Source organism: Tauraco erythrolophus, chromosome 3 (assembly GCF_009769465.1).
Source record: "Tauraco erythrolophus isolate bTauEry1 chromosome 3, bTauEry1.pri, whole genome shotgun sequence".
NCBI classification, from domain to species: Eukaryota; Metazoa; Chordata; class Aves; order Musophagiformes; family Musophagidae; genus Tauraco; species Tauraco erythrolophus.
Window position 1 is genome coordinate 105209525 of NC_141467.1, and position 25523 is coordinate 105235047.

At 54.1% G+C, this 25523-nt stretch overlaps 4 protein-coding genes and 2 pseudogenes across 4 annotated transcripts; 1 reads left to right on the forward strand and 5 right to left on the reverse strand.

Annotated features, from left to right (window-relative positions):
* Positions 1 to 893: 893 nt before the first annotated feature.
* LOC147529094 (feather keratin-like) lies at positions 894 to 1208 on the reverse strand. Its single transcript, XM_086609617.1, has one exon. The coding sequence runs from the start codon at positions 1206 to 1208 to the stop codon at positions 894 to 896; it is 315 nt and encodes a 104-aa protein (XP_086465743.1).
* Positions 1209 to 4491: 3283 nt separating this feature from the next.
* On the reverse strand, positions 4492 to 4806 carry LOC147529095 (feather keratin-like). Its single transcript, XM_086609618.1, has one exon. It carries the CDS (start codon positions 4804 to 4806, stop codon positions 4492 to 4494), a length of 315 nt encoding a protein of 104 aa, XP_086465744.1.
* A 5304-nt stretch (positions 4807 to 10110) lies between these two features.
* Positions 10111 to 10425, reverse strand: LOC147529096 (feather keratin pseudogene; annotated as a pseudogene).
* A 3319-nt stretch (positions 10426 to 13744) lies between these two features.
* Positions 13745 to 14083, reverse strand: LOC147529097 (feather keratin 1-like). Its single transcript, XM_086609620.1, has one exon. The coding sequence runs from the start codon at positions 14081 to 14083 to the stop codon at positions 13745 to 13747; it is 339 nt and encodes a 112-aa protein (XP_086465746.1).
* Positions 14084 to 20929: 6846 nt separating this feature from the next.
* On the reverse strand, positions 20930 to 21250 carry LOC147529098 (feather keratin pseudogene; annotated as a pseudogene).
* Positions 21251 to 24413: 3163 nt separating this feature from the next.
* LOC147529099 (feather beta keratin-like) lies at positions 24414 to 24752 on the forward strand. Its single transcript, XM_086609621.1, has one exon. It carries the CDS (start codon positions 24414 to 24416, stop codon positions 24750 to 24752), a length of 339 nt encoding a protein of 112 aa, XP_086465747.1.
* Positions 24753 to 25523: the final 771 nt, after the last annotated feature.

Consider the following 25523-nt stretch of genomic DNA (forward strand, 5'->3'; position numbering starts at 1 on the left):
TGATGGGCCATGGTCATGGACAGCCTACTTATGCTGACTCTACTTGAGGAGGTTGGGTTGGACGAGATGCATCACCAGACATTCCCTGTGCTCTTGGTGATTTTGTTTGCTGTGATTCTGCATGCTGTGATGGTCAGAGAGTCGTGCTGGAGAAAAGAGTGGGTGAACTGGGTGTTACCATGGGGAGGTTGTGTCAGAGGCATGAGAGGAAGTGCATTAGCACTGACTTTGTGTGTCAAGTGAAGGGCTTGTGTCACGGGCTGGAATCCCCCCTGTGCTGCTCTGTGGTGATGGTGGTGGTGTTGGTGGGGACATAGGTCCTAAGAGAGGTTTTGTAGTCCCTTTTTGACCCAGTGTGATGGGTGCAAGCCCTGGCTTTGTAGTGGGTGAGGTTGGGGAAGCCTTGGGAAAAGAAAGGAAGAGGAGGCGTCACATGCTGGAATGCAGGATAACTTTATTGAGGCAAAAGAGTGAATAGGCAGGAGCGTCAGGTGGAAGGGATCCGATTTGAGGTGCGAGTAAGGCGGCCATCAGCTGAGGTCCCTTCTGTGAACTAGATCTTGTCAGAGCACTGACGCCTTCCTTCCTGGGAGTAAGAGTGGCACCCTGGAGGTCCCTGGAGGTCTTTGTCTCTTGAGACGGTGTTTGCAGCAGAGAGTAGTGGACATAGCAGAAGGGTTGATGCAAAAGAGGAAGCAGGAGAAGAAGAGGAGGTACATGGGCCATGTTTGCAAGCATCCTGGGCTGGTCCCTTTCCTGCTTGCTGTGATCTGTGAGAGCAGAAGCTGTGGACAGTGAGCCCATGTTACAGCAATGGCTGTAGGTGCATTTTTAATCCATGCTGTAGCTACCAGGGTGTGGGTGGTTGGTATGAGGGGTGGTGTCAGGTATTCTTAGCAGGGGTAGCAGCCCCATCTGCCGCCGTAGCTGCCCAGGCCTCCTAAGCCATAGCCATAGCCATAGCCGAAGCCACCAGAGGACACGGGCACTCCCTGGGCGCTGAGGACGTTGCCCACGGCAGCGGATGAGGAGGATCCGACGGCGGTGCTCTGGGGGAAGGAGCTGAGGATGGGTCCTGGCAGGGTGACCAGCACGGTGGAAGGCTGGATGACGACGCGGGAGTCCTCGCACTGCCTGACACAGGGCTCGTTGCAGCTGTTAGCCAGCGGGGTGGGTCCGCAGGGGCGGCAGATATCGTTGCAGGCCATGGCCGTGGTGTGGAGGGGCCCTGGAAGAGAGGGTGCTGAGGAAGCGGAGGGCATGGAGATGCCAGGGACAGTGTTTGAGGAGTACAAGGGATTGAGAAGATCTAGTGTGGGGGTGTGGGGATCGTGATGGTGGGGCGGAATGTGGCTGCTGAGGGTGAGGGAAGAGCGTGCTGGAAGAGAGAGGCCAGGTGGGAATGGAGAAGAAGGGGAAGGGGGTTCAGGCTCACCTTGCTGACGGCAGAGGAGAAGGCGTCAGGAGAAGTGTGTGAAGGACAGAGGTGCTGGGTGGCTTTTATGCTGCTCCCCCAGGGGCGGGACAGCCTTTGCACATGGCAGCATCTTGCTGGAAGCAGCTGTTGGGTGCCACAGCCATGCCAGCAATGAGGTGGGGTATGTTTCCCACACCGCAATTCTCCAATTTCATGTCCTCCTTCTGACAACCTGTCCACTTGACCCTGGCGGCATCTTTGAAGTGTGAGTATTAGAGGGCAAAGGCTCCATGTTGATGGAACGTGTCAGCGTGGGTAGAAGATGCGACCAAAGCGTAGGAGAGGTGGGGCGTCGTGAGTGAGGTCATGCTGTGGTACTGGTGTGCTGTGGTTTGCGGGTGTGTTGTGACTGGTCTGGCCTTTGGAAGTTTACCGGGTGTGAGGTGCTGCCCCTTCCATTGCCTGCAGCCCCTCCCCACCTCGCTCCAGCTCACTCAGCCCGTCGTTAGTCCTGGCCTTTCACGTTGGGTGTGCTCTGTGGGTGTCCTGGTGCCCCACTTGCTTGTGAGGTTGAGATTGGAGATGGGCAAGTGCACGGGGCTGCAGAGTCGAGGCCCAGCTGGTGGTGCTGGATGCATGCTGAAAGATCTACAAACAGCAAGACCTGCCCCAATACAGCCAGGATGATTCTTTTGCAGGCTGTTTGTCAGGTGATCAGTGCTTGTTGCTGAGTTAGATGAGGGGCGGAAGGAAGGAGTGCTTTGGGACTGCGTGTACGGAAGTCCGCAGGGCCTGATTGGTTGTAGCCATGAATGCTGTGGGAGCTGTTTGATGTCCTTGGGAGGCCAGTCTCCAGTATTTTGAGAAGGTCACAGTGCATGGAAGTGGGTTCTGATGACTGGAAGAGAGCTCCTAGTCCTCCTACTTTGAAGAACATCAGGACGGATGATCTTGGAAACCATAGGTCGCCAAGCCTGACTTTGTTTCTGAGAAAGTTTATGGTGCAAGTCATCCACGAATGCACTGCCAAGCCCATGAAGGACAAGGAAATGATTGTTGTCATCAGTGTAAATTTAGGAAGTGGAAACCATGCTTGACGCACCTCTGTGTCTTCTACATTGAAGTGACTGTCTTTGTGGAAAAAGACAGAGCAGTGTCTGGTGTTTACCTCAACTTTCTAGTAAAGCCTTTGATGTTTTCTCTCCTCGCTTGCTCCTAGAGAAGCCAAGAAAATATGGGTTGTGTAAGTGGACAGTGAGGTGGACTGCATAGTTGTTGAAGGGCTGGGTCCAGAGGCTTGTGACGAGTGGCCCTAAGTCCAGTTGGAAGCAAGCCTCAAGTGCTGTAGCCCAGGACTGTGATCTGTGGGGCCCACACTGTTGAACCTCCTTGTCAATGACGTGGGCAGTGGGCCGGAGTGCCCCCCAGCAAGTTGGCAGATGATGCAAAATCTGGAGCGGTGGCTGAGGCACTGGATGGTTGTGCCACCATTGAGAGGGAGCTGGAGAGGTTGGAGAAGGGGGCAGAGAGGAATCAGCAGAAGCTCAAGAGGGGGAAATGCAAAGTCCTGTATCTGGGGAGGAATAGCACTGAGCAACAGGACATGATGGGGGCCTGCAGCATTGGTAAACATGACCTTGTGGTGCTGGTGGAGAAGAAGCTTGTGACGAGTCAGCAATGCACCCTTGTGGCAGAAGATGTCAAAATTCCCCAGGGCAGCGTAGATAAAAGCCATGCCAGCAGGTCGAGGGAGGTGATCTTGCTCTCTCTGCAGCGCTGAGTATGCGCCATGTGGAGTCCTGTGTCCAGTTGAGGGCTCCCCAGTGGAAGGAGGGCGTGGACTTTGTGGAGCGAGTCAAATGAAAGACAACCAAGATTGTGAGGGAACTGGAGCATCGTACCCATGAGGAGAGGCTTAGAGTGCTGGGAGGTTTTTGAGCCAGGAGAGAAGACCACACAGGGGAGATGTCATCGATGGGTCTAAATCCCGGATGAGTGGGAATGAAGACAGGGGAGTCAGACTCTTCTCATCTGTGCCTATGGACAGGGCAATGGTGAATGGAAAAAGCTGAAAAGCCGTGGAAGAGAAGGCAAGCCTTTTTCAGTGTGAGTGTGGCCAAATAGTGGAGCCATTGGTGCTGGGAGGTGTTGGAGTCTCCATTTTTGAAGGTCCTGAAAGCGTGATGGGCCATGGTCATGGACAGCCTACTGATACTGACTCTACTTGAGGAGGTTGGGTTGGACGAGATGCATCACCAGACATTCCTTGTGCTCTGGGTGATTCTGTTTGCTGTGATTCTGCATGCTGTGATGGCCAGAGAGTCGTGCTGGAGAAAAGAGTGGGTGAACTGGGTGTTACCATGGGGAGGTTGTGTCAGAGGCATGAGAGGAAGTGCATTAGCACTGACTTTGTGTGTCAAGTGAAGGGCTTGTGTCACGGGCTGGAATCCCCCCTGTGCTGCTCTGTGGTGATGGTGGTGGTGTTGGTGGGAACATAGTTCCTAAGAGAGGTTTTATAGTCTCTTTTTGACCCAGTGTGATGGGTGCAAGCCCTGGCTTTGTAGTGGGTGAGGTTGGGGAAGCCTTGGGAAAAGAAAGGAAGAGGAGGCGTCACATGCTGGAATGCAGGATAAGTTTATTGAGGCAAAAGAGTGAATAGGCAGGAGCGTCAGGTGGAAGGGATCCGATTTGAGGTGCGAGTAAGGCGACCATCAGCTGAGGTCCCTTCTGTGAACTAGATCTTGTCAGAGCACCGACGCCTTCCTTCCTGGGAGTGAGAGTGGCACCCTGGAGGTCCCTGGAGGTCTTTGTCTCTTGAGACGGCGTTTGCAGCAGGGAGTAGTGGACATAGCAGAAGGGTTGATGCAAAAGAGGAAGCGGGAGAAGAAGAGGAGGTACATGGGCCATGTTTGCAAGCATCCTGGGCTGGCCCCTTTCCTGCTTGCTGTGATCTGTGAGAGCAGAAGCTGTGGACGGTGAGCCCATGTTATAGCAATGGCTGGAGGTGCATTTTTAATCCATGCTGTAGCTACCAGGGTGTGGGTGGTTGGTATGAGGGGTGGTGTCAGGTATTCTTAGCAGGGGTAGCAGCCCCATCTGCCGCCGTAGCAGCCCAGGCCTCCTAAGCCGTAGCCATAGCCATAGCCGAAGCCCCCAGAGGAGATGGGCACTCCCTGGGCGCTGAGGACGTCGCCCACGGCAGCGGATGAGGAGGATCCGACGGCGGTGCTCTGGGGGAAGGAGCTGAGGATGGGTCCTGGCAGGGTGACCAGCACGGCGGGAGGCTGGATGACGACACGGGAGTCCTCGCACTGCCTGACACAGGGCTCGTTGCAGCTGTTAGCCAGCGGGGTGGGCCCGCAGGGGCGGCAGATATCGTTGCAGGCCATGGCCGTGGTGTGGAGGGGCCCTGGAAGAGAGGGTGCTGAGGAAGCGGAGGGACGTGGAGGTGCGAGGGGTGGTGATGCAGGAGGGTGAGGGAGTGGGGAGGCTGATGTGGGGCTGTGGGGGGCGTGATGGTGGGGGGGTGTCAGGGCTGCCGAGCATGACGGCAGAGTGTGGTAGAAGAGAGAGGGCAGGTGGGGCAGAAGAAGAAGGGGAAGGGGGTTGAGGCTCACCTTGCTGATGGCGGAGGAGAAGGCGTCAGGAGAAGTGTGTGAGGGAGAGAGGTGCTGGGCCGGCTTTTATGCCGGTCTCCGAGCGCCCGAGGGCACGAGACAGCCTTTGCTCATGATGGCATTCTGCAGCAAGCTGCTGTCCCATGCCACAGCTATGCAAGTCATGAGCTGGGAGGTGTTTTCCTTCCCGCTACGCTCCCTTTTCATGTCCTGCTCTTGAGGACGTGTCCTTCTGACCCTGGTGGCAGCTATTAAGTGGGAGTAGGGATTTGGGAAGATTTGCATGGATGATGCGTGTCTGGGCATTCGGGAGACGTGTCCAAAGTGTCTGAGAGATGGGGTGTCATCAGTGAGGTCAACCCGCACCAGCCGTGTTGTGTGGTTTGCGGGTGTGTTGTGAAGAGGAACTCCATTTCCTGGCAGCCCTGGGAGGCTGGTCTGGGCTTTGGAGGTGTGCCGGGTGTGTGGAGCTGCCCCTTCCATCGCATTTGGTCCCTCTGTGCCTTGTTCCAAGGTCACTAAGCCTGTCTTTGGCCTTGCATGTCATGTTGGGTGTTCCTGGTGTCTTGGTGCCCCTCTGGTTTTTTTACTCAGAGTGTGGTGAGTCACTCGAACACGTTGCTCAGAGAAGCTGTGGCTGCCCCATCCCTGGAAGTGTTCAAGGCCAGGTTGGATGGGGCTTTGAGTAACCTGGTGTAATGGCAGGTTTTCCTTGCCCATGGCAGGGGGCGTTGGAATTAGATGATCTTTGAGGTCATTTCCAACTCTAACCATTCTATGATTCTATGACCCAGTGGAAAGGGGGCTGCCTCTTTCGACTTGTGCCATCTCAGGGCTGTCCCTGAGGTTGAAAGTGCAGGCAGGCAGAGGAGGGTTGCTGGCGAGAGAAGAATGTTGTCCTGGCAGCCCTAGTTGAGAGCTCGCAAAACTTGGCACATGGGGAGTCTGGCCTGCTCTCCAAAGGGTTGTGTTGGCTCCTCGGTACCACTCCCCTTAGGTGGAGCCAACACATTTGCAGCCTGGTCTCTGGTACGATGTGTCCAAAGAAGAGCAACGAATCTGGTGAAGGACCTAGAGAACAAGAATTATGTAGAGTATTGATGGTAGTGGTGGTATTGACTTTATGGAAGAAGACAGCTGAGAGGGGACCTTGTCACTCTCTACATCCACCTGAAAGGAGCTGGTAATGAGGTGGGTGTCAGTCTGTTCTCCCAAGTAACAGATGATAGGAGAAGAGGAAACGGCCTCAAGTCTGGCAAGGAGAAGTTTCGGTTGTATATTATGCAAAATTTCATCGCCAAAAGTGTTGTGAATCACAGGCAGAGGCTGCCAGGGAAGTGGTTTGGTCACCATCCTGGGAGGTATTTAAAAGGCGTTTAGACGTGTTGCTTCGGGACATGGTTTAGTGTTGGAATTGGTGGTGTTGGGTTAACGGTTGGACTTGAGGATCTTAAGGGTCTTTTCCAACCTCAATGACTCGCAATGCTTGTATATGATAGAATCATAGAATGTTTTGGGTTAGAAGGAACATTCGAGATGATCTAGTTCCAGCCTCCTGCCATGGGCAAGGACACTTTCCACTAGGTCAGGTTGCTCAAAGCCTCCTCCAGCCTGGCCTCAAACACTTCCAGGGATAGCGCATCCATAACGTTTGTGGGGACCCTGTTCCTGTGGTTCACCATCTTCATTGTAAAAAATTTTTCCTTATACCTAATCTAAATCTCCCGTCTTTCAGTTTCAAGCCATTGCCCCTTGTCCTGTCACTACAGGACCTTGTGAAACGTCCCTCTCCAGTTCCTTGGAGGCCCCCTTTAGTTACTGGAAGGCTGCTAGAAGGTGTCCCCAGAGACTTCTGTTCTCCAGGCTGAACAACCCCAACTCTCAGCCTGTCTTCATAGGGGAGGTGCTCCATCCGTCTCATCATCTTTGTATGCCTCCTCTGGACCCACTCCAACAGCTCCATGTCCTTCTGGTACTGGGTACCCCAGAGCTGAACTCAATACTCCACATGGGGTTTCACAAGAGCAGAGTAGAGTAGAGTAGAGGGGCAGCATCACCTGCCTTGGCTTTGTGGGCTGCCAGCGCATATTGGTGACTCCTGTTGAGCTTCTCATCAACCAACACCCCCAAGTCCTTCTCTTCAGGGCTGCTCTCAGTCCATTTCCCACCCAACCTGTACTTGTGCTTGGGATTGCCCCAACCCATACAGGGCAAGAAAGATCCTACCTCTAGTATGTTACCGAGAATCAAGATGGAGAATCTGGGAAAGTAGAGGCTGGTGAGCCTGACCTCATTTGCAGGGAAGGTGATGGAGGCAAGCCTCCCGGAAAGCACTGCCAAACCCAGGAAGGCCAAGAAGGTGATGGTGATTCTTTGACATAAATTTACGAAGGGAAACTCATGCTTGACGGAGGTCTACGTCTCGCACATTAAAGCAACTGGGTGTTGGATGAGCGGAGCTGCGTGGCTGTTGTTGAGCTGTACTTGAAGGAAGCTTTTGTCACTGTCTCCCATTAAATGTGCCAGGAGAAGATGAGAAAGTGTGGGATGTGTAAGTGGACAGTGAGGTGGACCATCAAGTGTCTGAAGGGCTGGGCCCAGAGGTTTGTGAGCAGTAGCAGGACCAGAATCCACGGTCCCAAGTGCAAAGAGATGGAATTCCATGGGCAAAGGCAGCAAACCTTTTTCCGTGTGAAGGTGGTCAAAGAGGGGAAGAGGTGGTGGAGTCTCCATCCTTGGAGACAGTGAAAACCCAAGTGGCCCAGCTTGAGCAGAGGGGTTGAAGCACATGTTCTCCAGAGTTCCTGCTGAACTAAATGATTCTGTGATTGTGCTTGCTGTAAGGGCCACAGAGTCATGCTGGGAAGAGAGTTAGTCAAGTGTGTGCTGGCGCAGAGAGGTCTGGTCAGAGACGTATGCAGGGGAGCATTGTCATGTGGAAGTGTTTGTCAGAGCCAGTGATGGTCTTGTGTCACATTCATAGAATCATAGAATCGTTAGGGCTGGAAGGGACCTTCAAAGGTCATCTAGTCCAACCCCCCTGCAAGGAACAGGGATATCTCCAACTAGATCAGGTTCCTCAGGGCCTCGTCCAACCTGGCCTTGAACGTCTCCAGGGATGGAGCATCCACCACCTCTCTGGGCAACCTGTTCCAGTGTTCTACAACTCTCATGGTAAAAAATTTTTTCCTAATGTCCAATCTGAATCTACCTCCCTCTATTTTAAAACCATTACCCCTTGTCCTATCACAACAGGCCCTCCTGAACAGCCTCTCCCCATCTTTCTTGTAGGCCCCCTTGAGGTACTGGAAGACCGCTAGAAGGTCGCCCCAGAGCCTCCTCTTCTCCAGGCTGAACAGCCCCAACTCTTTCAGCCTTTCCTCATAGGAAAGGTGCTCCAGCCCTCTTATCATCTTTGTGGCCCTCCTCTGGACCCTCTCCAACTGGTCCATGTCCTTCTTATGTTGGGGACTCCAGAACTGGACGCAATACTCCAAGTGAGGTCTCACGAGGGCAGAGTAGAGGGGGAGAATCACCTCCCTCGACCTGCTGGCCACGCTCCTCTTGATGCAGCCCAGGACGCGGTTGGCCTTCTGGGCCGCAAGAGCACATTGCCGGCTCATATTGAGCTTCTCGTCCACCAGTACTCCAAAGTCCTTCTCCTCAGGGCTGCTCTCAATCCATTCTCCGCCCAGTCTGTATTTGTGCCTGGGATTGCCACGACCCAGATGTAGGACCTTGCACTTGGCCTGGTTAAACTTCATGAGGTTGGTACGGGCCCACCTCTCCAGCCTGTCGAGGTCCCTCTGGATGGCATCCCTCCCTTCCAGCGCTGTCGACAGGCACCACACAGCTTGGTGTCATCGGCGAACTTGCTGAGGGTGCACTCCATGCCACTGTCCACGTCACCGACAAAGATGTTGAAGAGGGCCGGGCCCAACACGGACCCCTGAGGGACGCCACTCGTGACCGATCTCCACTTGGACATCGAGCCGTTGACCACTACTCTCTGAGTGCGGCCATTGAGTCAATTCCTTATCCACCGAGTGGTCCATCCATCAAACCCATGCCTCTCTAGTTTAGAGAGAACAATGTCGTGCGGGACAGTGTCAAAAGCTTTGCACAAGTCCAGGTAGATGACATCCATTGGTCGACCCTTGTCCACCGATGCTGTCACCCCATCGTAAAAGGCCACCAAGTTGGTCAGGCACGATCTGCCTTTGGTGAAGCCATGTTGGCTGTCACCCACCACCTCCTTGCTCTCCATGTGCCTTAGCATGGTTCCCAGGAGAATCTGCTCCAGCATGGTTCCCAGGAGAATCTGCTCCATGACCTTGCCAGGCACAGAGGTGAGGCTGACCGGCCTGTAGTTGTCTGGGTCCTCCTTGTTCCCCTTTTTAAAAATGGGGGTTATGTTCCCTCTCTTCCAGTCATCGGGGACATTCTGGAAGCCCCGCTGGAACTGGTCTGTGTATTTGATGTGAGTGGTGGTGACCTCTTTCCTAGGAGAGGTCTTGTGGCTCATTTCCACCCAGCCTGATGGCCTGTGTAGCTGTGGCTTTGTGCTGAGTGAGGTTGGGAGAGCCTTGGGAAAAGAAAGGAAGAGGAGACGTCACATGCTGGAATGCAGGATAATTTATTGAGATCGAAAAGAGTGAAAAGTCAGGAGCGCCAAGTAGAAGGGAGTCAGTCTGAGGTGCAAGGAAGGCGACCATCAGCCAAAGTCCCTTTGCTTGCTGTAGCTTTTGCCAGAGCACTGAGGTCTTCCTGCCCTGCAGCCCCGTGGAGGTCCCTTGATGATGTTTGGCTTGCGAGAAGGTGGTTGGAGCGGAGAGTGGTGGCCATAGCAGAAGGGGTGATGCAAAGGAGGAATTGGGAGAAGAGGAAGAGTTACATGGGCCAAGTTCCCAGGCAGTGCAGGCTGACTCCTTCCCTGCGTGCTTGCTTGGTGCCTTGAGAGGAGGAGGTCTGGACTGCAAGCCCATGTGCCAGGAACGGGCTGGAGGTGTGTGTCCTCCATCTGTAGCATGGCTTCCAGGGTGTGGCTGCTTACTGTAGGAGAGATGGTGTTGGCCCTTAGCAGGGGTAGCAGCCCCATCTGCCCCCGTAGCAGCCCAGGCCTCCTAAGCCGTAGCCATAGCCATAGCCAAAGCCACCAGAGGACACGGGCACTCCCTGGGCGCTGAGGACGTTGCCCACGGCAGCGGATGAGGAGGATCCGACGGCGGTGCTCTGGGGGAAGGAGCTGAGGATGGGTCCTGGCAGGGTGACCAGCACGGTGGAAGGCTGGATGACGACGCGGGAGTCCTCGCACTGCCTGACACAGGGCTCGTTGCAGCTGTTAGCCAGCGGGGTGGGTCCGCAGGGGCGGCAGGTATCGTTGCAGGCCATGGCCGTGGTGTGGAGGGGCCCTGGAAGAGAGGGTGCTGAGGAAGCGGAGGGCATGGAGATGCCAGGGACAGTGTTTGAGGAGTACAAGGGAGTGAGGAGTTCTGGTGCGGGGCTGTGGGGAACATGGTTGTGGGGAGGCGTCAGGGGTGCTGAGGGTGAGGGAGGAGCGTGCTGGAAGAGAGAGGTCAGACAGGGCAGGAGGAGGAGGGGAAGGGGTTTCAGGCTCACCTTGATGATGGCGGAGGAGAAGGCGTCAGGAGAAGTGTGTGAGGGAGAGAGGTGCTGGGTGGCTTTTATGCTGCTCCCCCAGGGGCGGGACAGCCTTTGCACATGGCAGCATCTTGCTGGAAGCAGCTGTTGGGTGCCACAGCCATGCCAGCAATGAGGTGGGGTGTGTTTCCCACACCGCAATTCTCCAATTTCATGTCCTCCTCTTGAGGACGTGTTGACTTGACTCTTTCGGCAGCTTTTGAGTGTGAGTATTAAAGGGAAAAGGCTCCGTGTTGATGGCGCGTGTCAGCATGGGTAGAAGATGCGACCAAAGCGTAGGAGAGGTGGGGCATCGTGAGTGAGGTCATGCTGTGGTACTGGTGTGCTGTGGTTTGCGGGTGTGTTGTGACTGGTCTGGACTTTGGAGGTTTACTGAGTGTGAAGTGCTGCCCCTTCCATTGCCTGCAGCCCCTCCCCACCTTGCTCCAGCTCGCTCAGCCCGTCGTTAGTCCTGGCCTTTCACGTTGGTTGTGCTCTGTGGGTGTCCTGGTGCCCCACTTGCTTGTGAGGTTGAGATTGGAGATGGGCACAGTGCGCGGGGCTGCAGAGCCGAGGCCCAGCTGGCGGTGCTGGATGCATGCTGAAAGATCTACAAACAGCAAGACCTTCCCCAATTCAGCCAGGATGATTCTTTTGCAGGCTGTTTGTCAGGTGATCAGTGCTCGTTGCTGAGGTAGATGAGGGGCGGAAGGAAGGAGTGCTTTTGGACTGGATATACGGAAGTCCGCAGGGCCTGATTGGTTGTAGCCACGAATGCTGTGGGAGCTGTCTGATGTCCTTGGGAGGCCAGTCTCCAGTATCTTGTGAAGGTCACAGTGCATGGAAGTGGGTTCTGATGACTGGAAGAGAGTTCCTAGCCCTCCTACTTTGAAGAACATCAGGACGGATAATCTTGGAAACATAGGTCGCCAAGCCTGACTTTGTTTCTGAGAAAGTTTATGGTGCAAGTCATCCACGAATGCACTGCCAAGCCCATGAAGGACAAGGAAATGATTGTTGTCATCAGTGTAAATTTAGGAAGTGGTAACCATGCCTGATGCATCTCTGTGTCTTCTACATTGAAGTGACTGTCTTTGTGGACACGGAGAGAGCAGTGACTGGTGTTTACCTCAACTTGCTAGTAAAGCCTTTGACATTTTCTCTAATTTCTTGCTCCTAGAGAAGCCAAGAAAATATGGGTTTACTTAAGTGGACAGTGAGGTGGACTGCATAGTTGTTGAAGGGCTGGGTCCAGAGGCTTGTGACGAGTGGCCCTAAGTCCTGTTGGAAGCAAGCCTCAAGTGCTGTAGCACAGGACCTTGATCCGTGGGGCCAACACTGTTCAACCTCCTTGTCAATGATGTGGGCAGTGGGCTGAAGTGCCCCCCAGCGAGTTGGCAGATGATGCAAAATCTGGAGCTGTGGCTGAGGCACCGGATGGTTGTGCCACCACTGAGAGGGAGCTGGAGAGGTTGGAGAAGGGGGCAGAGAGGAATCAACAGAAGTTCAAGAGAAGATCAAGAATTTAGAGAAGTTCAAGCAAAGTCCTGTATCTGGGGAGGAATAGCACTGGGCACCAGGACATGCTGGGTGCCATCAGCTTTGCTGAACATGACCTTGTGGTGCAGGTTGAGAAGAAGCTGGCAACGAGGCAGCAATGCACCCTTGTGGCAAAAGACATCACAATTCTCCAGGGCTGCGTAGATAAAAGCCATGCCAGCAGGTCGAGGAAGGTGATCTTGCTCTCTCTGCAGCACTGAGTATGCACCATGTGGAGTCCTGTGTCCAGTTGAGGGCTCCCCAGTGGAAGGAGGGGGTGGACTTTGTGGAGCGAGTCAAATAGAAGACAACCAAGATTGTGAGGGAACTGGAGCATCGTACCCATGAGGAGAGGCTTAGAGAGCTGGGAGGTTTTTGAGCCAGGAGGGAAGACCACACAGGGGAGATGTCATCAATGGGTCTAAATCCCGGATGGTTGGGAATGAAGACAGGAGAGTCAGACTCTTCTCATCAGTGCCCATGGCCAGGGCAAGGGTGAATGGAGAAAGCTGGGATGATGTGCCATTTCCTTGGAAGAGAAGGCAAGCCTTTTTCAGTGTGAGTGTGGCCAAATAGTGGAGCCATTGGTGCTGGGAGGTGTTGGATTCTCCATTTTTGGAGGTCCTAAAAGCCTGATTGGCCATGATCGTGGACAGCCTACTTATGCTGATTCTGCTTGAGGAGGTTGGGTTGGACGAGATGCATCACCAGACATTCCTTGTTCACTGGGTGATTCTGTTTGCTGTGATTCTGCATGCTGTGATGGCCAGAGAGTCGTGCTGGAGAAAACAGTGGGTGAACTGGGTGTTACCATGGGGAGGTTGTGTCAGAGGCATGAGAGGAAGTGCATTAGCATGTCGGAGCCTTTGTATGTCAAGTGAAGGGCTTGTGTCACGGGCTGGAATCTCCCTTGTGCTGCTCTGTGGTGATGGTGGTGGTGTTGGTGGGGACATAGCTCCTAAGAGAGGTTTTGTAGCCCGTTTTTGACCCAGTGTGATGGGTGCAAGCCCTGGCTTTGTAGTTGATGAGGTTGAGAGAGCCTTGGGAAAAGAAAGGAAGAGGAGGCATCACATGCTGGAATGCAGGATAACTTTATTGAGGCAAAAGAGTGAATAGGCAGGAGCGTCAGGTGGAAGGGATCTGATTTGAGGTGCGAGTAAGGCGACCATCAGCTGAGGTCCCTTCTGTGAACTAGATCTTGTCAGAGCACCGACGCCTTCCTTCCTGGGAGTGAGAGTGGCACCCTGGAGGTCCCTGGAGGTCTTTGGCTCTTGAGACGGTGTTTGCTGCAGAGAGTAGTGGACATAGCAGAAGGGTCGATGCAAAAGAGGAAGCGGGAGAAGAAGAGGAGGTACATGGGCCATGTTTGCAAGCATCCTGGGCTGGCCGCTTTCCTGCTTGCTGTGTTCCTTGAGAGGATGAGCCGTGGATGGCGAGTCCATGTGACAGCAATGGCTGGAGGTGCATCCTCAATCGATGCTGCTGCTACCAGGGTGTGGGTGGTTGGTATGAGGGGTGGTGTCAGGTGTTCTTAGCAGGGGTAGCAGCCCCATCTGCCCCCGTAGCAGCCCAGGCCTCCAAACCCGTAGCTGCCCAGGCCTCCTAAGCCATAGCCATAGCCATAGCCAAAGCCCCCAGAGGACACGGGCACTCCCTGGGCACTGAGGACGTTGCCCACGGCAGCGGATGAGGAGGATCCGACGGCGGTGCTCTGGGGGAAGGAGCTGAGGATGGGTCCTGGCAGGGTGACCAGCACGGCGGGAGGCTGGATGACGACGCGGGAGTCCTCGCACTGCCTGACACAGGGCTCGTTGCAGCTGTTAGCCAGCGGGGTGGGTCCGCAGGGGCGGCAGATATCGTTGCAGGCCATGGCCGTGGTGTGGAGGGGCCCTGGAAGAGAGGGTGCTGAGGAAGCGGAGGGACATGGGCTGCCCGGGGCAGTGTTGCTGGAGTACAAGGGAGTGAGGAGTTCTGGTGTGGGGCTGTGGGGATCATGGCAGTGGGGAGGTGTCAGGGGTGCTGAGGCTGGGGCAGAGGGTGGTAGAAGAGACAGGGCAGGTGGGGCAGAAGAAGGAGGGGAAGAGGGTTCAGGCTCACCGTGTTGATGGCGAAGCAGAAGGCGTCAGGAGAAGTGTGTGAGGGAGAGAGGCGCTGGGCCGGCTTTTATGCCGGTCTCCGAGCGCCCGAGGGCACGAGACAGCCTTTGCTCATGACGGCATTCTGCAGCAAGCTGCTGTCCCATGCCACAGCTATGCAAGTCATGAGCTGGGGGGTGTTTTTCTTCCCACTACGCTCCCTTTTCATGTCCTCCTCTTGAGGACGTGTCCATCTGACCCTGGTGGCAGCTATTAAGTGGGAGTAGGGATTTGGGAGGATTTGCATGGGAGATGCATGTCTGGGTATTTGGCTGACTTGGTGAAAATGTCTGAGAGATGCAGTGTCATCCGTGAGGTCATCTGCGGTAGTCGAGTGATGTGGTTTCCAGTTGTGTTATGAAGTGTTGCCCCCATTTCTTAGCAGTCGTGGAAGGCTGGTCTGGGCTTTGGAGGTGTGCCAGGTGTGATGAGCTGCCCCTTCCATCTTATTTGGTCCTTCTCCACCCTACTGCAAGGTCACTAAGCCTTTCTTTACGCCTGGCTTTTTCTGTTGAGTGTTCTGTGTCGGTGTCTTGGTGCCCTTCTGTCTTGTAAGGTTTTATGTGGGAAAAAATGGCGCTGCCTGTTTTGGCTTGTGACCCATGGGGCTGTCCCTGGAGTTTGCAGTGCAGGCAGACAAAGGAGGGCTGTTTGCGAGAGAAGAACATTGTTCTGGCAGCCTTGGTTGAGAGGTCCCAAGCCCTGCCACGTGGGGAGCCCAGCCCTGCTCCCCAAAGGCTTGTGTTGGCCCCTCCGTAGTGCTCTGTTTGGTTGGGCCAGCATGTTGGCAGCCTGGGATCTGGCATGAGATGTCCAAAGAAGAGCAACAAAGCTGGTGAAGGATCTAGAGATCAAAAATTATGGTAAGTGTTGCTGATGCTGATGGTATTCACAAGGCAGAAGAAGGTCGCTCAGTGGAGACCGTATCACTCTCTACAGCTTCCTGAAAGGAAGTAGTAAGGAGGTGGGTGTCAGTCTTTTCTTCCTAGTAACAAATGATAGGACAAGAGGAAACGGCCTCAAGCGGCACCATTAGGCAAAATTTCATCACCATAAGGGTTATGAAGCCCTGGAAGAGGCTGCCCAGGGAAGTGGTTGAGTCACCATCCTGGGAGGTATTTAAAAGACGCATAGAGCTGGTGCTTGGGGACATGGTTTAGTGTTGGACTTGGTGGTGTTGGGTTAACGGTTGGACTTGACGATCTTAAGGGTCCTTTCCAACCTCAATGACTCTGATTGTACATGGGGCAGCCTGCAAGGGCAGGTGAGTTTCTGGAGAGCCCACGAGTGTTGAGAGAGGCAACATGAGGGGGAGAAGGCAGGGGAAGCTGGTGAGCCAGGGCCTTTGGGGTCCTTAGCTGTGGTGAGTGCCGAGGAGTGAGGCCAGTGCTGTGTAGAGGGTCTGATGAGAAGAAAGAGGATTTGGAGATTGCAGAGGGCAATTGGAGGTGAGCATGGTGCACGGGGCTGCAGAGCCAAGGCCCTGGTGGCAGTGGACGTGTGCCGAAGGGTTGATGAGTGGCAAAGCCTACCCCAGTTCAGGCAAGGTGAGTGTTCTGCAGGCTGTTTCTCAGGCGAGCAGCCCTTGTTTGCTGAAGAAGATAAGTTTAGGTAAGAGAGCTGTGAGTCTGGAGGTAAGCAATTCTGTGTGGCCTGATGGGTTGCACTCAGGAATGCTGAGGGAATGGGCTGATGTTCTTGCAAGGCCACTCTCCATTACTTTGGAAAGGTCATGGTGCCTGGGAGCAGTTCCTGAAGACTGGAAGAGATCTCCTACCTCTTGTATCTTGCACAGAATCGAGATGGAGGATCCAGAAAAGTCAAGGCTGGTGAGCCTGACCTCATTTCTGGGGAAGGTGATAGAGGCAATCCTTCTGGAAAGCACTGCCAAGTGAAGGAAAGACAAGAAGGTGATGGGGAGTGTTCAGCATGGATTTACGAAAGGCAACCCATGCTTGACGGAGGTCTGTGTCTTCCACATTGAAGCAAATGGGTGTTGGATGAGGGGAGAGCCATGGCTGTTGTTGAGCTGTACTTGAAGGAAGCCTTTGTCACTGTCACCCAGTACATGCTGCTAGAGAAGCTTAGAAAGTGTGGGATGTGTAAGTGGACAGTGAGCCCGTCACGGGTCTGAAGGGCTGAGCCCCAGAGGCTTGTGTTCAGTAGCAGGACCAGAGGCCACAGTCCCAAGTGCAAAGAGATGGAATTCCATGGGCAAAGGCGGCAAGCCTTTTTCTGTGTGAAGGTGGTCAAAGAGGGGAAGAGGTGGTGGAGTCTCCATCCCTGGAGATAGTGAAAACCCAAGTGGCCCAGCTTGAGCAGTAGAAGCACCTGCTCTCCTGAGTTCCTCCAAAACTAAGTGATGCTCCGATTGTGTTTGGTGAGAGGGCCATAGAGTCGTGCTGGGAAGAGAGTTAGTCAAGTGTGTGCTGGCGCAGGGAGAACTCGTCAGCGTGCGTGGGGGAGTGTTGTGGACGACCATCAGCCAAAGTCCCTTTGCTTGCTGTAGATTTTGCCAGAGGGCTCATTGACAGGGCTTTAAACTAGTTTTGAAGGGGGAGGGGAGTAATATCAAAAATGATAAAAATATGCTGGAAGTACCTGTAGAACAGAAGGAGGGAATTCCAGCTGCTCCAGCCAGGAAGTCAGGTTCATCTGGGGCCCAACTTAAGTGCCTTTATGCCAATGCGCGCAGCATGGGGAACAAGCAAGAGGAGTTAGAAGTGTGTGCGCGCCTGTTGGGATATGATCTTATTGGCATCACGGAGACGTGGTGGGATGACTCCTATGACTGGAGTGTCAGAATAGAAGGGTACAGGCTCTTTAGGAAGGATAGACAGGGGAGAAGAGGATGAGGAGTTGCCCTCTATGTCAAGGACCAGCTAGAGTGCATGGAGCTGCACCTGGGGACGAATGAGGTCCTGACTGAGAGCTTATGGATTAGGATTAAAGGGAGAGCAGGGACAGGGGACGTAGTAGCAGGGGTCTGCTACAGACCACCGGACCAGGAGGACTGGGTGGTTGAGGCCCTCTACAGACAGATAGGAGCTGCCTCACGTTCACGAGCCCTGGTCCTCATGGGGGACTTCAACTATCCTGATATCTGTTGGAAGGACAACACAGCAGGGCATAGGCAATCCAGGAGGTTCCTGGAATGCATGGATGATAACTTCCTTCTCCAAGTGGTAGAGGAACCAATGAGGAGGGGTGCTACGCTGGACCTTGTTCTCACCAACAATGAAGGGCTGGTGGGGAACGTAACGCTCAAGGACAGCCTTGGCTGCAGCGATCATGAAATGGTAGAAATCAAGATACTTAGAGAAGCAAGGAGGGTGCATAGCAGGCTCACTACCCTGGATTTCAGGAGAGCAGACTTGGGCCTCTTCAGGGATCTCCTCGCTAGAGTACAATGGAAAGAGGCCCTGGCGGGAACAAGGGCACAAGAAAGTTGGTTAATATTCAAGGATCACCTCCTCCAAGCTCAGGAGTGGTGCATCCCAACAAAGAGAAAGTCAGGTAGGAACATCAGGAGGCCTGCATGGATGAACAAGCAGCTCCTGGACCAACTCGGACACAAAAAGAAGGCCTATAGGGGGTGGAAGCAAGGACAGGTAGCTTGGGAAGAATACAGAGCAATTGTCCGAGCAACCAGAGATCAGGTTAGGAAAGCCAAAGCCCTGATAGAGTTAAATCTGGCCAGGGACATCAAGGGCAACAGGAAAGTCTTCTATAGATATGTCAGTGATAAAAAGAGATCTAGGGAAAATGTAGGCCTTCTCCGGAAGGAAACGGGGGACCTGGCTACCTGGGATATGGAGAAGGCTGAGATTCTCAATGACTTCTTTGCCTCAGTCTTCACTGGCAAGAGTTCCAGCGGCATGGCCCAAGTCCCAGAAGGCAAAGGCAGGGACTGGGAGAATGAAGAACCGCCCACTGTAGGAGAAGATCAGGTCCGAGACCATCTAAAGAACCTGAAGGTGGACAAGTCCATGGGACCAGACGAGGTGCATCCGCAGGTCCTGAGGGAACTGGCAGATGAAGTTGCTAAGCCACTATCCATCATATTTCAGAAGTCGTGGCAATCTGGTGAAGTTCCCAATGACTGGAAAAGGGGAAACATAGCCCCGTCTTCAAAAAGGGGAAAAAAGAAGACCCAGGGAACTACAGGCCAGTCAGTGTCACCTCTGTGCCCAGCAAGATCATGGAGCAGATCCTCCTGGATACTATGCTAAGGCACATAGAAAACAAGGAGGTGATTGGTGACAGCCAACATGGCTTCACTAAGGGCAAATCCTGCCTGACTAATTTGGTGGCCTTCTATGATGAGGTTACGGCATTGATGGATGGGGAAGAGCAACTGACATCATCTACCTGGACTTATCCAAAGCATTTGATACTGTCCCACACAACATCCTTATCTCTAAACTGGAAAGATGTGGTCTTGATGGATGGACCACTCGGTGGATAAGGAATTGGCTGGATGGTCACTCTCAAAGAGTTGTGGTCAACGGTTCAATGTCCACATGGAGGCTAGTGACGCGTGGTGTTCCTCAGGGGTCGGTACTGGGACCAGTGCTATTTAACATCTTTGTTGGAGACATGGACAGTGGAATTGAGTGCACCCTCAGCAAGTTTGCAGATGACACCAAGTTGTGTGGTGTTGTGGACACGCTGGAGGGAAGGGTTGCCATCCAGAGGGACCTTGACAGGCTGGAGAGGTGGGCCTGTGAGAACCTCATGAAGTTCAACAAGGCCAAGTGCAAGGTTCTGCACGTGGGTTGGGGCAATCCCAAGCACAAGTACAGGCTGGGCGGAGAATGGATTGAGAGCAGCCCTGAGGAGAAGGACTTGGGAGTGCTGGTGGATGAGAAGCTCAACATGAGCCGGCAATGTGTGCTGGCAGCCCAGAAAGCAAATCGTATCCTGGGCTGTATCAAAAGAAGTGTGGCCAGCAGGTCAAGGGAAGGGATTCTGCCCCTCTACTCAGCTCTCATGAGACCCCACCTGGAATGCCTGGTGCAGAGAGCTGTTGGAGTCTCCATTTTTGGAGGTCCTCTAGGGAGGAATAGCGCTGGACACGAGGACATGCTGGGGGCCATCAGCTTTACTGAGCATGACCTTGGGGTTGAGGTGGAGAACAAGGAGGTGACAAAGCAGCAATGTAGACTTGCAGCAAAAAATGTCACAAGTCTCCATGGCAGCGTAGCTAAAAGCCTTGCCAGCAGGTCAAAGGAGGTGATCTTGCTCTCTCTTCAGCACTGAGTAGGCCCCATGTGGAGTCCTGTGTCCAGCTGAGGGCTCCACAGTGGAAAGACGACATGGACTTAGCAGAGCGAGTTACGTGCAGGGACACCAAGTTGTTCAAGGGACTGGAACACCCTTCCCATGAGGAGAAGCTGAGAGAGCTGGGAGGTTTTTCAGGCAGGAGACAAGGCTGCCCAGAGATGTGGTCAATGAGTCCAAATCCCAGATGGGAGGGAACAAGAACAGGGGAGTCAGACTCTTCTCATCAGCGTCCTCAGCCAGAACAAGGGTGAATGGAGAAAGCTGGGAAGGTGTGCCATTTCCTTGGAAGAGAAGGCAACCCTTCTTCAGTGTGAGGGTGGCCAAATACCGGAAACCAGTGGTGCAGAGAGCTGTTGGAGTCTCCATTTTTGGAGGTCCTGAAAGCCTGATTGGACATGGTTGTGGACAGCCTACTTGTGCTGACTCTATTTGAGGAGGTTGGATTGAACTAGAGGATCTCCAGATGTTCCTTGCACACTCAGTTATTCTCTTCACTCAGTGATTCTGCTTGCAGTGATGGCCAGAGAGTCTTGCTGGAGAAAAGAGTGGGTGAACTACATTCTGCTCTGGGAAGCTTACATCAGAGGCATGGGTAGAAGTGGGTTAGCACATCCAAGCCTTTGTTTGTCAAGTGAAGGGCTTGTGTCACGGGCTGGAATATCCCCTGTGCTGCTCGGTGGTGGTGATGGTGGTGGTGTTGCTGGGGACATAGGTCCTAAGAGAGATTTTATAGCCCTTTTTTGACCCACCTGATGACCTGTTGAGCCCTGGCTTTGTACTGGGGCAGGTTGGGAGAGCCTTGGGAAAAGAGAAGAAACAAAGAGGAAGCGTCTCACGCTGGGATGCAGGACAACTTTATTGAGGCAAAAGAGTGAATAGGTAGGAGGGCTAAGTGGAGGGGAGTCGATGTGAGGTGCAAGTAGGGCGACCACCAGCTGAGGTCCCTTTGCTTGCTATAGGTTTTGTCAAGAGCTCTGATGTCTTCCTTCCTCACAGTGAGATGGCACAATGGAGGTCTCTGGTAGTCTCTGACTCTTGAGAAGGTGTTTGCAGTGGAGAGTAGTGGACATAGCAGAAAGGGTGATGCAAAGGAGGAAGTAGGAGAAGAACAGGAGGTACATGGGCCATATTTCTAGGCATCTCTGTTGGTCCCTTTTCCTGCTTGCATGGTGCCTTGAGAGGAGGAGCCGTGGATATCAAGCCCATAGGTGAGCAACAGCCTGGCGGTGCGTCCTCAGACCAGGCCGTGGCTTCCAGGGTGTAGGTGGCTGGTGTCAGGGCTGGTGTCAGGGGTCTTAGCAGGGGTAGGAGCCCCATCTGCCGCCGTAGCAGCCCAGACCTCCTAAGCCATAGCCATAGCCGTAGCCATAGCCGAAGCCCCCAGAGGACACGGGCACTCCCTGGGCACTGAGGACGTTGCCCACGGCAGCAGATGAGGAGGATCCGACGGCGGTGCTCTGGGGGAAGGAGCTGAGGATGGGTCCTGGCAGGGTGACCAGCACGGTGGAAGGCTGGATGACGACGCGGGAGTCCTCGCACTGCCTGACACAGGGCTCGTTGCAGCTGTTAGCCAGCGGGGTGGGTCCGCAGGGGCGGCAGATATCGTTGCAGGCCATGGCCGTGGTGTGGAGGGGCCCTGGAAGAGAGGGTGCTGAGGAAGCAGAGGGACATGGGATGCCCGGGGCGGTGTTGCAGGAGCACAAGGGAGTGAGGAGTTCTGGTGCGGGGCTGTGGGGATCATGGCAGTGGGGGGGTGTCAGGGGTGCTGAGGCTGGGGGCAGAGCGTGCTGGAAGAGAGAGGTCAGACGGGGCAGGAGAAGAAGGGGAAGGGGGTTCAGGCTCACCTTGCTGACAGCGGAGGAGAAGGCGTCAGGAGAAGTGTGTGAGGGACAGAGGTGCTGGGTGGCTTTTATGCTGCTCCCCCAGGGGCGGGACAGCCTTTGCACATGGCAGCATCTTGCAGGAAGCAGCCGTTGGGTGCCACAGCCATGCCAGCAATGAGGTGGGGTGTGTTTCCCACACCGCAGTTCTCCAATTTCATGTTCTCGTTTTGAGGACGTGTCCGCTTGTCCTGGCGTGTCCTTTTAAATGCGAGTATTAGAGGGCGAAGGTTTAGTGTCAATGACATGTGTCAGTTCGTGCAGAAGCCATGACCAAAGCCCAGGAGAAGTCAGGTGCCATCAGTGATGTCATCCTCTGAAACTCTTGTGTGGTTTTCCAGTGAGTTGTGAAGAGGGATCCCCATTTCCACGCAGCCGTGGAACGTTGCTCTGGACTTTAGCGGTGTTCTCAGTGTGAGGCGCCGCCCCTTCCCTTCAGTCCCTCCTCTCCTGCTCCCACCTCACTCACCCTGTCTTTAGGCCTGGCCTTTCCATTGGGCTTTCCCTCAAGGTTCTCCCTGTGGTGGGCAGTGCAGGCAGGCAGAAGAGGGCTGTTTGAGAGAGGAGGACGTTGTCCTGGCAGCCCCAGTTCAGAACTCGCAAGCCCTTTGGCCTGTTCCTGCCCCTTGAAGATTTCCTTCTTGAAGAACGTCCATCCTTCCTGGACTCCTCTGCCCTTCAGGATGGCATCCCAAGAAACACAGTGCCAACCAGGCTCGTGAAGAGGTCTCTGCCCTCTGGAAGTCCAAGGTGGTCATTCTGATGAACCCTCTCCTCCCTTCTCAAAGAATCGAAAACTCTGACGTTTCATGATCACTAAGCCCAAGATGGCCTCCAACCATCACATCACCCACAAGACCTTCTCTGTTTGCAAACAACATAGGTCAAGCACGGCACCTTCTGTAGTTGGCTCACTCACCAGCTGTGTCAGGAAGTTGTCCTCCGCACACTTCAGGAACCTCCTCTCTGCTCTACTGAGATACTGCTCTCTGCTCTACTGCTCTCTGCTCCACTGTATTTCCAGCAGACATCTGGGAAGCTGAAGTCTCCCACAAGAACAAGGGCTCGCAATCGTGGGACTTCTTTCAGCTCCTTACAGAATATTTCATCTGCCTCTTTGTGCAGGTAGGATGGTCTATAGCAGACTCCCACCAGGATATCAGCTTGTTGGCCTTGCCCCTGATTGTCACTCACAAACACTCAACCCTGTCGTCACATCGTTAGGCTGCCCAGGGAGGTGGTTGAGTCCCCATCCCTGCATGTGTTTAAGAATAGGGTGGATGACCTACTTAGGGATATGGTTTAATGGGGATTAGGGACGGTTGGACTGGATGATCTCTAAGGTCTTTTCCAACCTAGAAATCTATGAAATCTATGAAATCATTAAGCTCTAGACAATCATAAACACCTCCCTAACATACAGGGCTCCCCCACCACCTCTCCTTCCTGCCATCTTCCCACAGAACTCAACCCTGATGTCCCTGTGACACCAAAATTTTGCCAGAAAAACCCAAACCACACAACTACAACGTTAAAAGCAAGAGTGCACCATGCACTCTATTCCCTCATCTAAGTCATTCCTAGTTGCCTCCCTACATCCTCTGACAGCAGACCTATATTGCTCCCAAGTGGCCTGCCCCTCCTTCTATGATCTGTACACTCTCTTTTTCCACTTGAGTTTGCCCAACAGTTCCCCATTTAACCATGCAGGTCTCTTGGTGCCCTTTCTTGACTTCCTACCTGTTGGGATGCACTGGTCTTGAGCTCGGAAGAAGAGGTCCTTGAAGGCTAACCAACTATCTTGGGCCCCTTTACCTTCCAGTACTCTGTCCCATGGGATTTCTCCTAGCAATTGTTTGAGAAGATCAAAGTTGGCCCTACTGAAGTCCAGGGTTCTAGTTCTGCTAGGTATTCTCTTCCTGCCACATGAGATCCTGAACTCCACCATTTCATGGTCACTACAACCAAGGCTACCCTCGACCTTCAGTGCTTCAACCAGACCCTCCTTATTAGTGAGAATAAGATCCAGCAGCGCTTCTCTCCTAGTAGGCTCATCCACCATTTGCATCAGGAAGTTATCATCAATGCACTGAAGGAACCTCCTGGACTGTGGATGGCTGGCTGAGTAGGCCTTCCAGCAGATATCAGGATAGTTAAGTCCCCCATGACAACCAGGGCTTGCATTTGCAAGACCACTGTCAGCTGTCTGTAGAAGACCTCATCAACCTCCTCATCCCAATCCAGTGGTCTGTAATAAACACCAATAAATGGAACCCCCTCTTCACAACGCGCCCGCAAACCACAGCACACGAGTGCCATGGGATGACCTCACTGATGACACCCGACCTCTCCTATGCTTTGGTCATGAGTTCTGCCTGCCATGAAATGCACCATCAACACCAAGCCTTTGCCCTCTAATACTCACACTTGAAAGGACTCGCCAAGGACAAATAGACATGTCCTCAAAATGAGGACATGAAATTGGAGAATTGCGGTGTGGGAAACACACCCCACCTCATTGCTCGCATGGCTGTGGCACCCAACAGCTGCTTCCTGCAAGATGCTGCCATGTGCAAAGGCTGTCCCGCCCCTGGGGGAGCAGCATAAAAGCCACCCAGCACCTCTGTCCCTCACACACGTCTCCTGACGCCTTCTCCTCCGCGATCAACAAGGTGAGCCTGAACCCCCTTCCCCTTCTTCTCCTGCCCCATCTGACCTCTCTCTTCCAGCATGCTCTGCCCCAGCCTCAGCACCCCTGACACCCCCCCACCATCACGCTCCCCACAGCCCCACACCAGCCTCCCCACTCCCTCGCCCTCCTGCATCACCACCCCTCACACCTCCACGTCCCTCCCCTTCCTCAGCACCCTCTCTTCCAGGGCCCCTCCACACCACGGCCATGGCCTGCAACGATATCTGCCGCCCCTGCGGACCCACCCCGCTGGCTAACAGCTGCAACGAGCCCTGTGTCAGGCAGTGCGAGGACTCCCGCGTCGTCATCCAGCCTTCCACCGTGGTGGTCACCCTGCCAGGACCCATCCTCAGCTCCTTCCCCCAGAGCACCGCCGTCGGATCCTCCTCATCCGCTGCCGTGGGCAACGTCCTCAGCGCCCAGGGAGTGCCCGTGTCCTCTGGGGGCTTTGGCTATGGCTATGGCTATGGCTTAGGAGGCCTGGGCAGCTATGGGTTTGGAGGCCTGGGCTGCTACGGGGGCAGATGGGGCTCCTACCCCTGCTAAGGGCCATTGCCACCAGCCCTGACACCAGCCACTCACACACTGGAAGTCACGACATGGATTAAGGACGCACCGCCAGGCTGTTGCTCACCTATGGGCTTGACATCCACAGTTCCTTCTCTCTTGGCACCAAGCAAGCAAGCAGGGAAGGGGCACCCAGGGCTGCTGGAACCATGGCCCATGTACCTTATCCTCTTCTCCCACTGCCTTTTTTGCCTCACCCCTTTTGTTGTGGCCACTGCTCTCTGCTGCAAACACCTTCTCAAGAGCTAAAGACCACTGGGGACCTCCATTGTGCTGCTTCCACTGTGGGGCAGGAAGATCGTGGTGGTCTGACAAGATCTATCTCACATTCTTGTTCTTCTCTCAATAAAATTTTTCTGCATCCCATCCTGAGATGTCTTCTCTTCCTTTCTGCTTACGAGATTCTTCCAGCCTCAGTCAGCACAAAACCATGGCTCAAGATGCCATTGGAGTGGGTTAAAAAAGGCTAAAACACCTCTTTTAGGAAGTGCTGCCTCAGCAAGTTTGACAACACCACCACGTTTTGTGGTAGAGTTGACACAATGGAGGGAAAGGTTGCCATCCACAGGGACTTTGACAGGCTTGAGAGGTGGGGTCCTGCTAACCTCAGAATTTCAAGAAGGTCAAGTGGAATGGGTCGGGGCAATCCCAAGCACAAATACAGGCTGAGTGGAGATTGGATTGAGAGCATCCCTGAGGAGAAGGCAATGGGGGTGTCGGTTGATGAGAAGCTCAACATGAGCCGGCAAT

Bases quoted from the DNA above. Each gene is read 5' to 3' on its own strand.
- LOC147529094 (XM_086609617.1), bottom strand. From the start codon at position 1,208: ATGGCCTGCAACGATATCTGCCGCCCCTGCGGACCCACCCCGCTGGCT.
- LOC147529095 (XM_086609618.1), bottom strand. From the start codon at position 4,806: ATGGCCTGCAACGATATCTGCCGCCCCTGCGGGCCCACCCCGCTGGCT.
- LOC147529097 (XM_086609620.1), bottom strand. From the start codon at position 14,083: ATGGCCTGCAACGATATCTGCCGCCCCTGCGGACCCACCCCGCTGGCT.
- LOC147529099 (XM_086609621.1), top strand. From the start codon at position 24,414: ATGGCCTGCAACGATATCTGCCGCCCCTGCGGACCCACCCCGCTGGCT.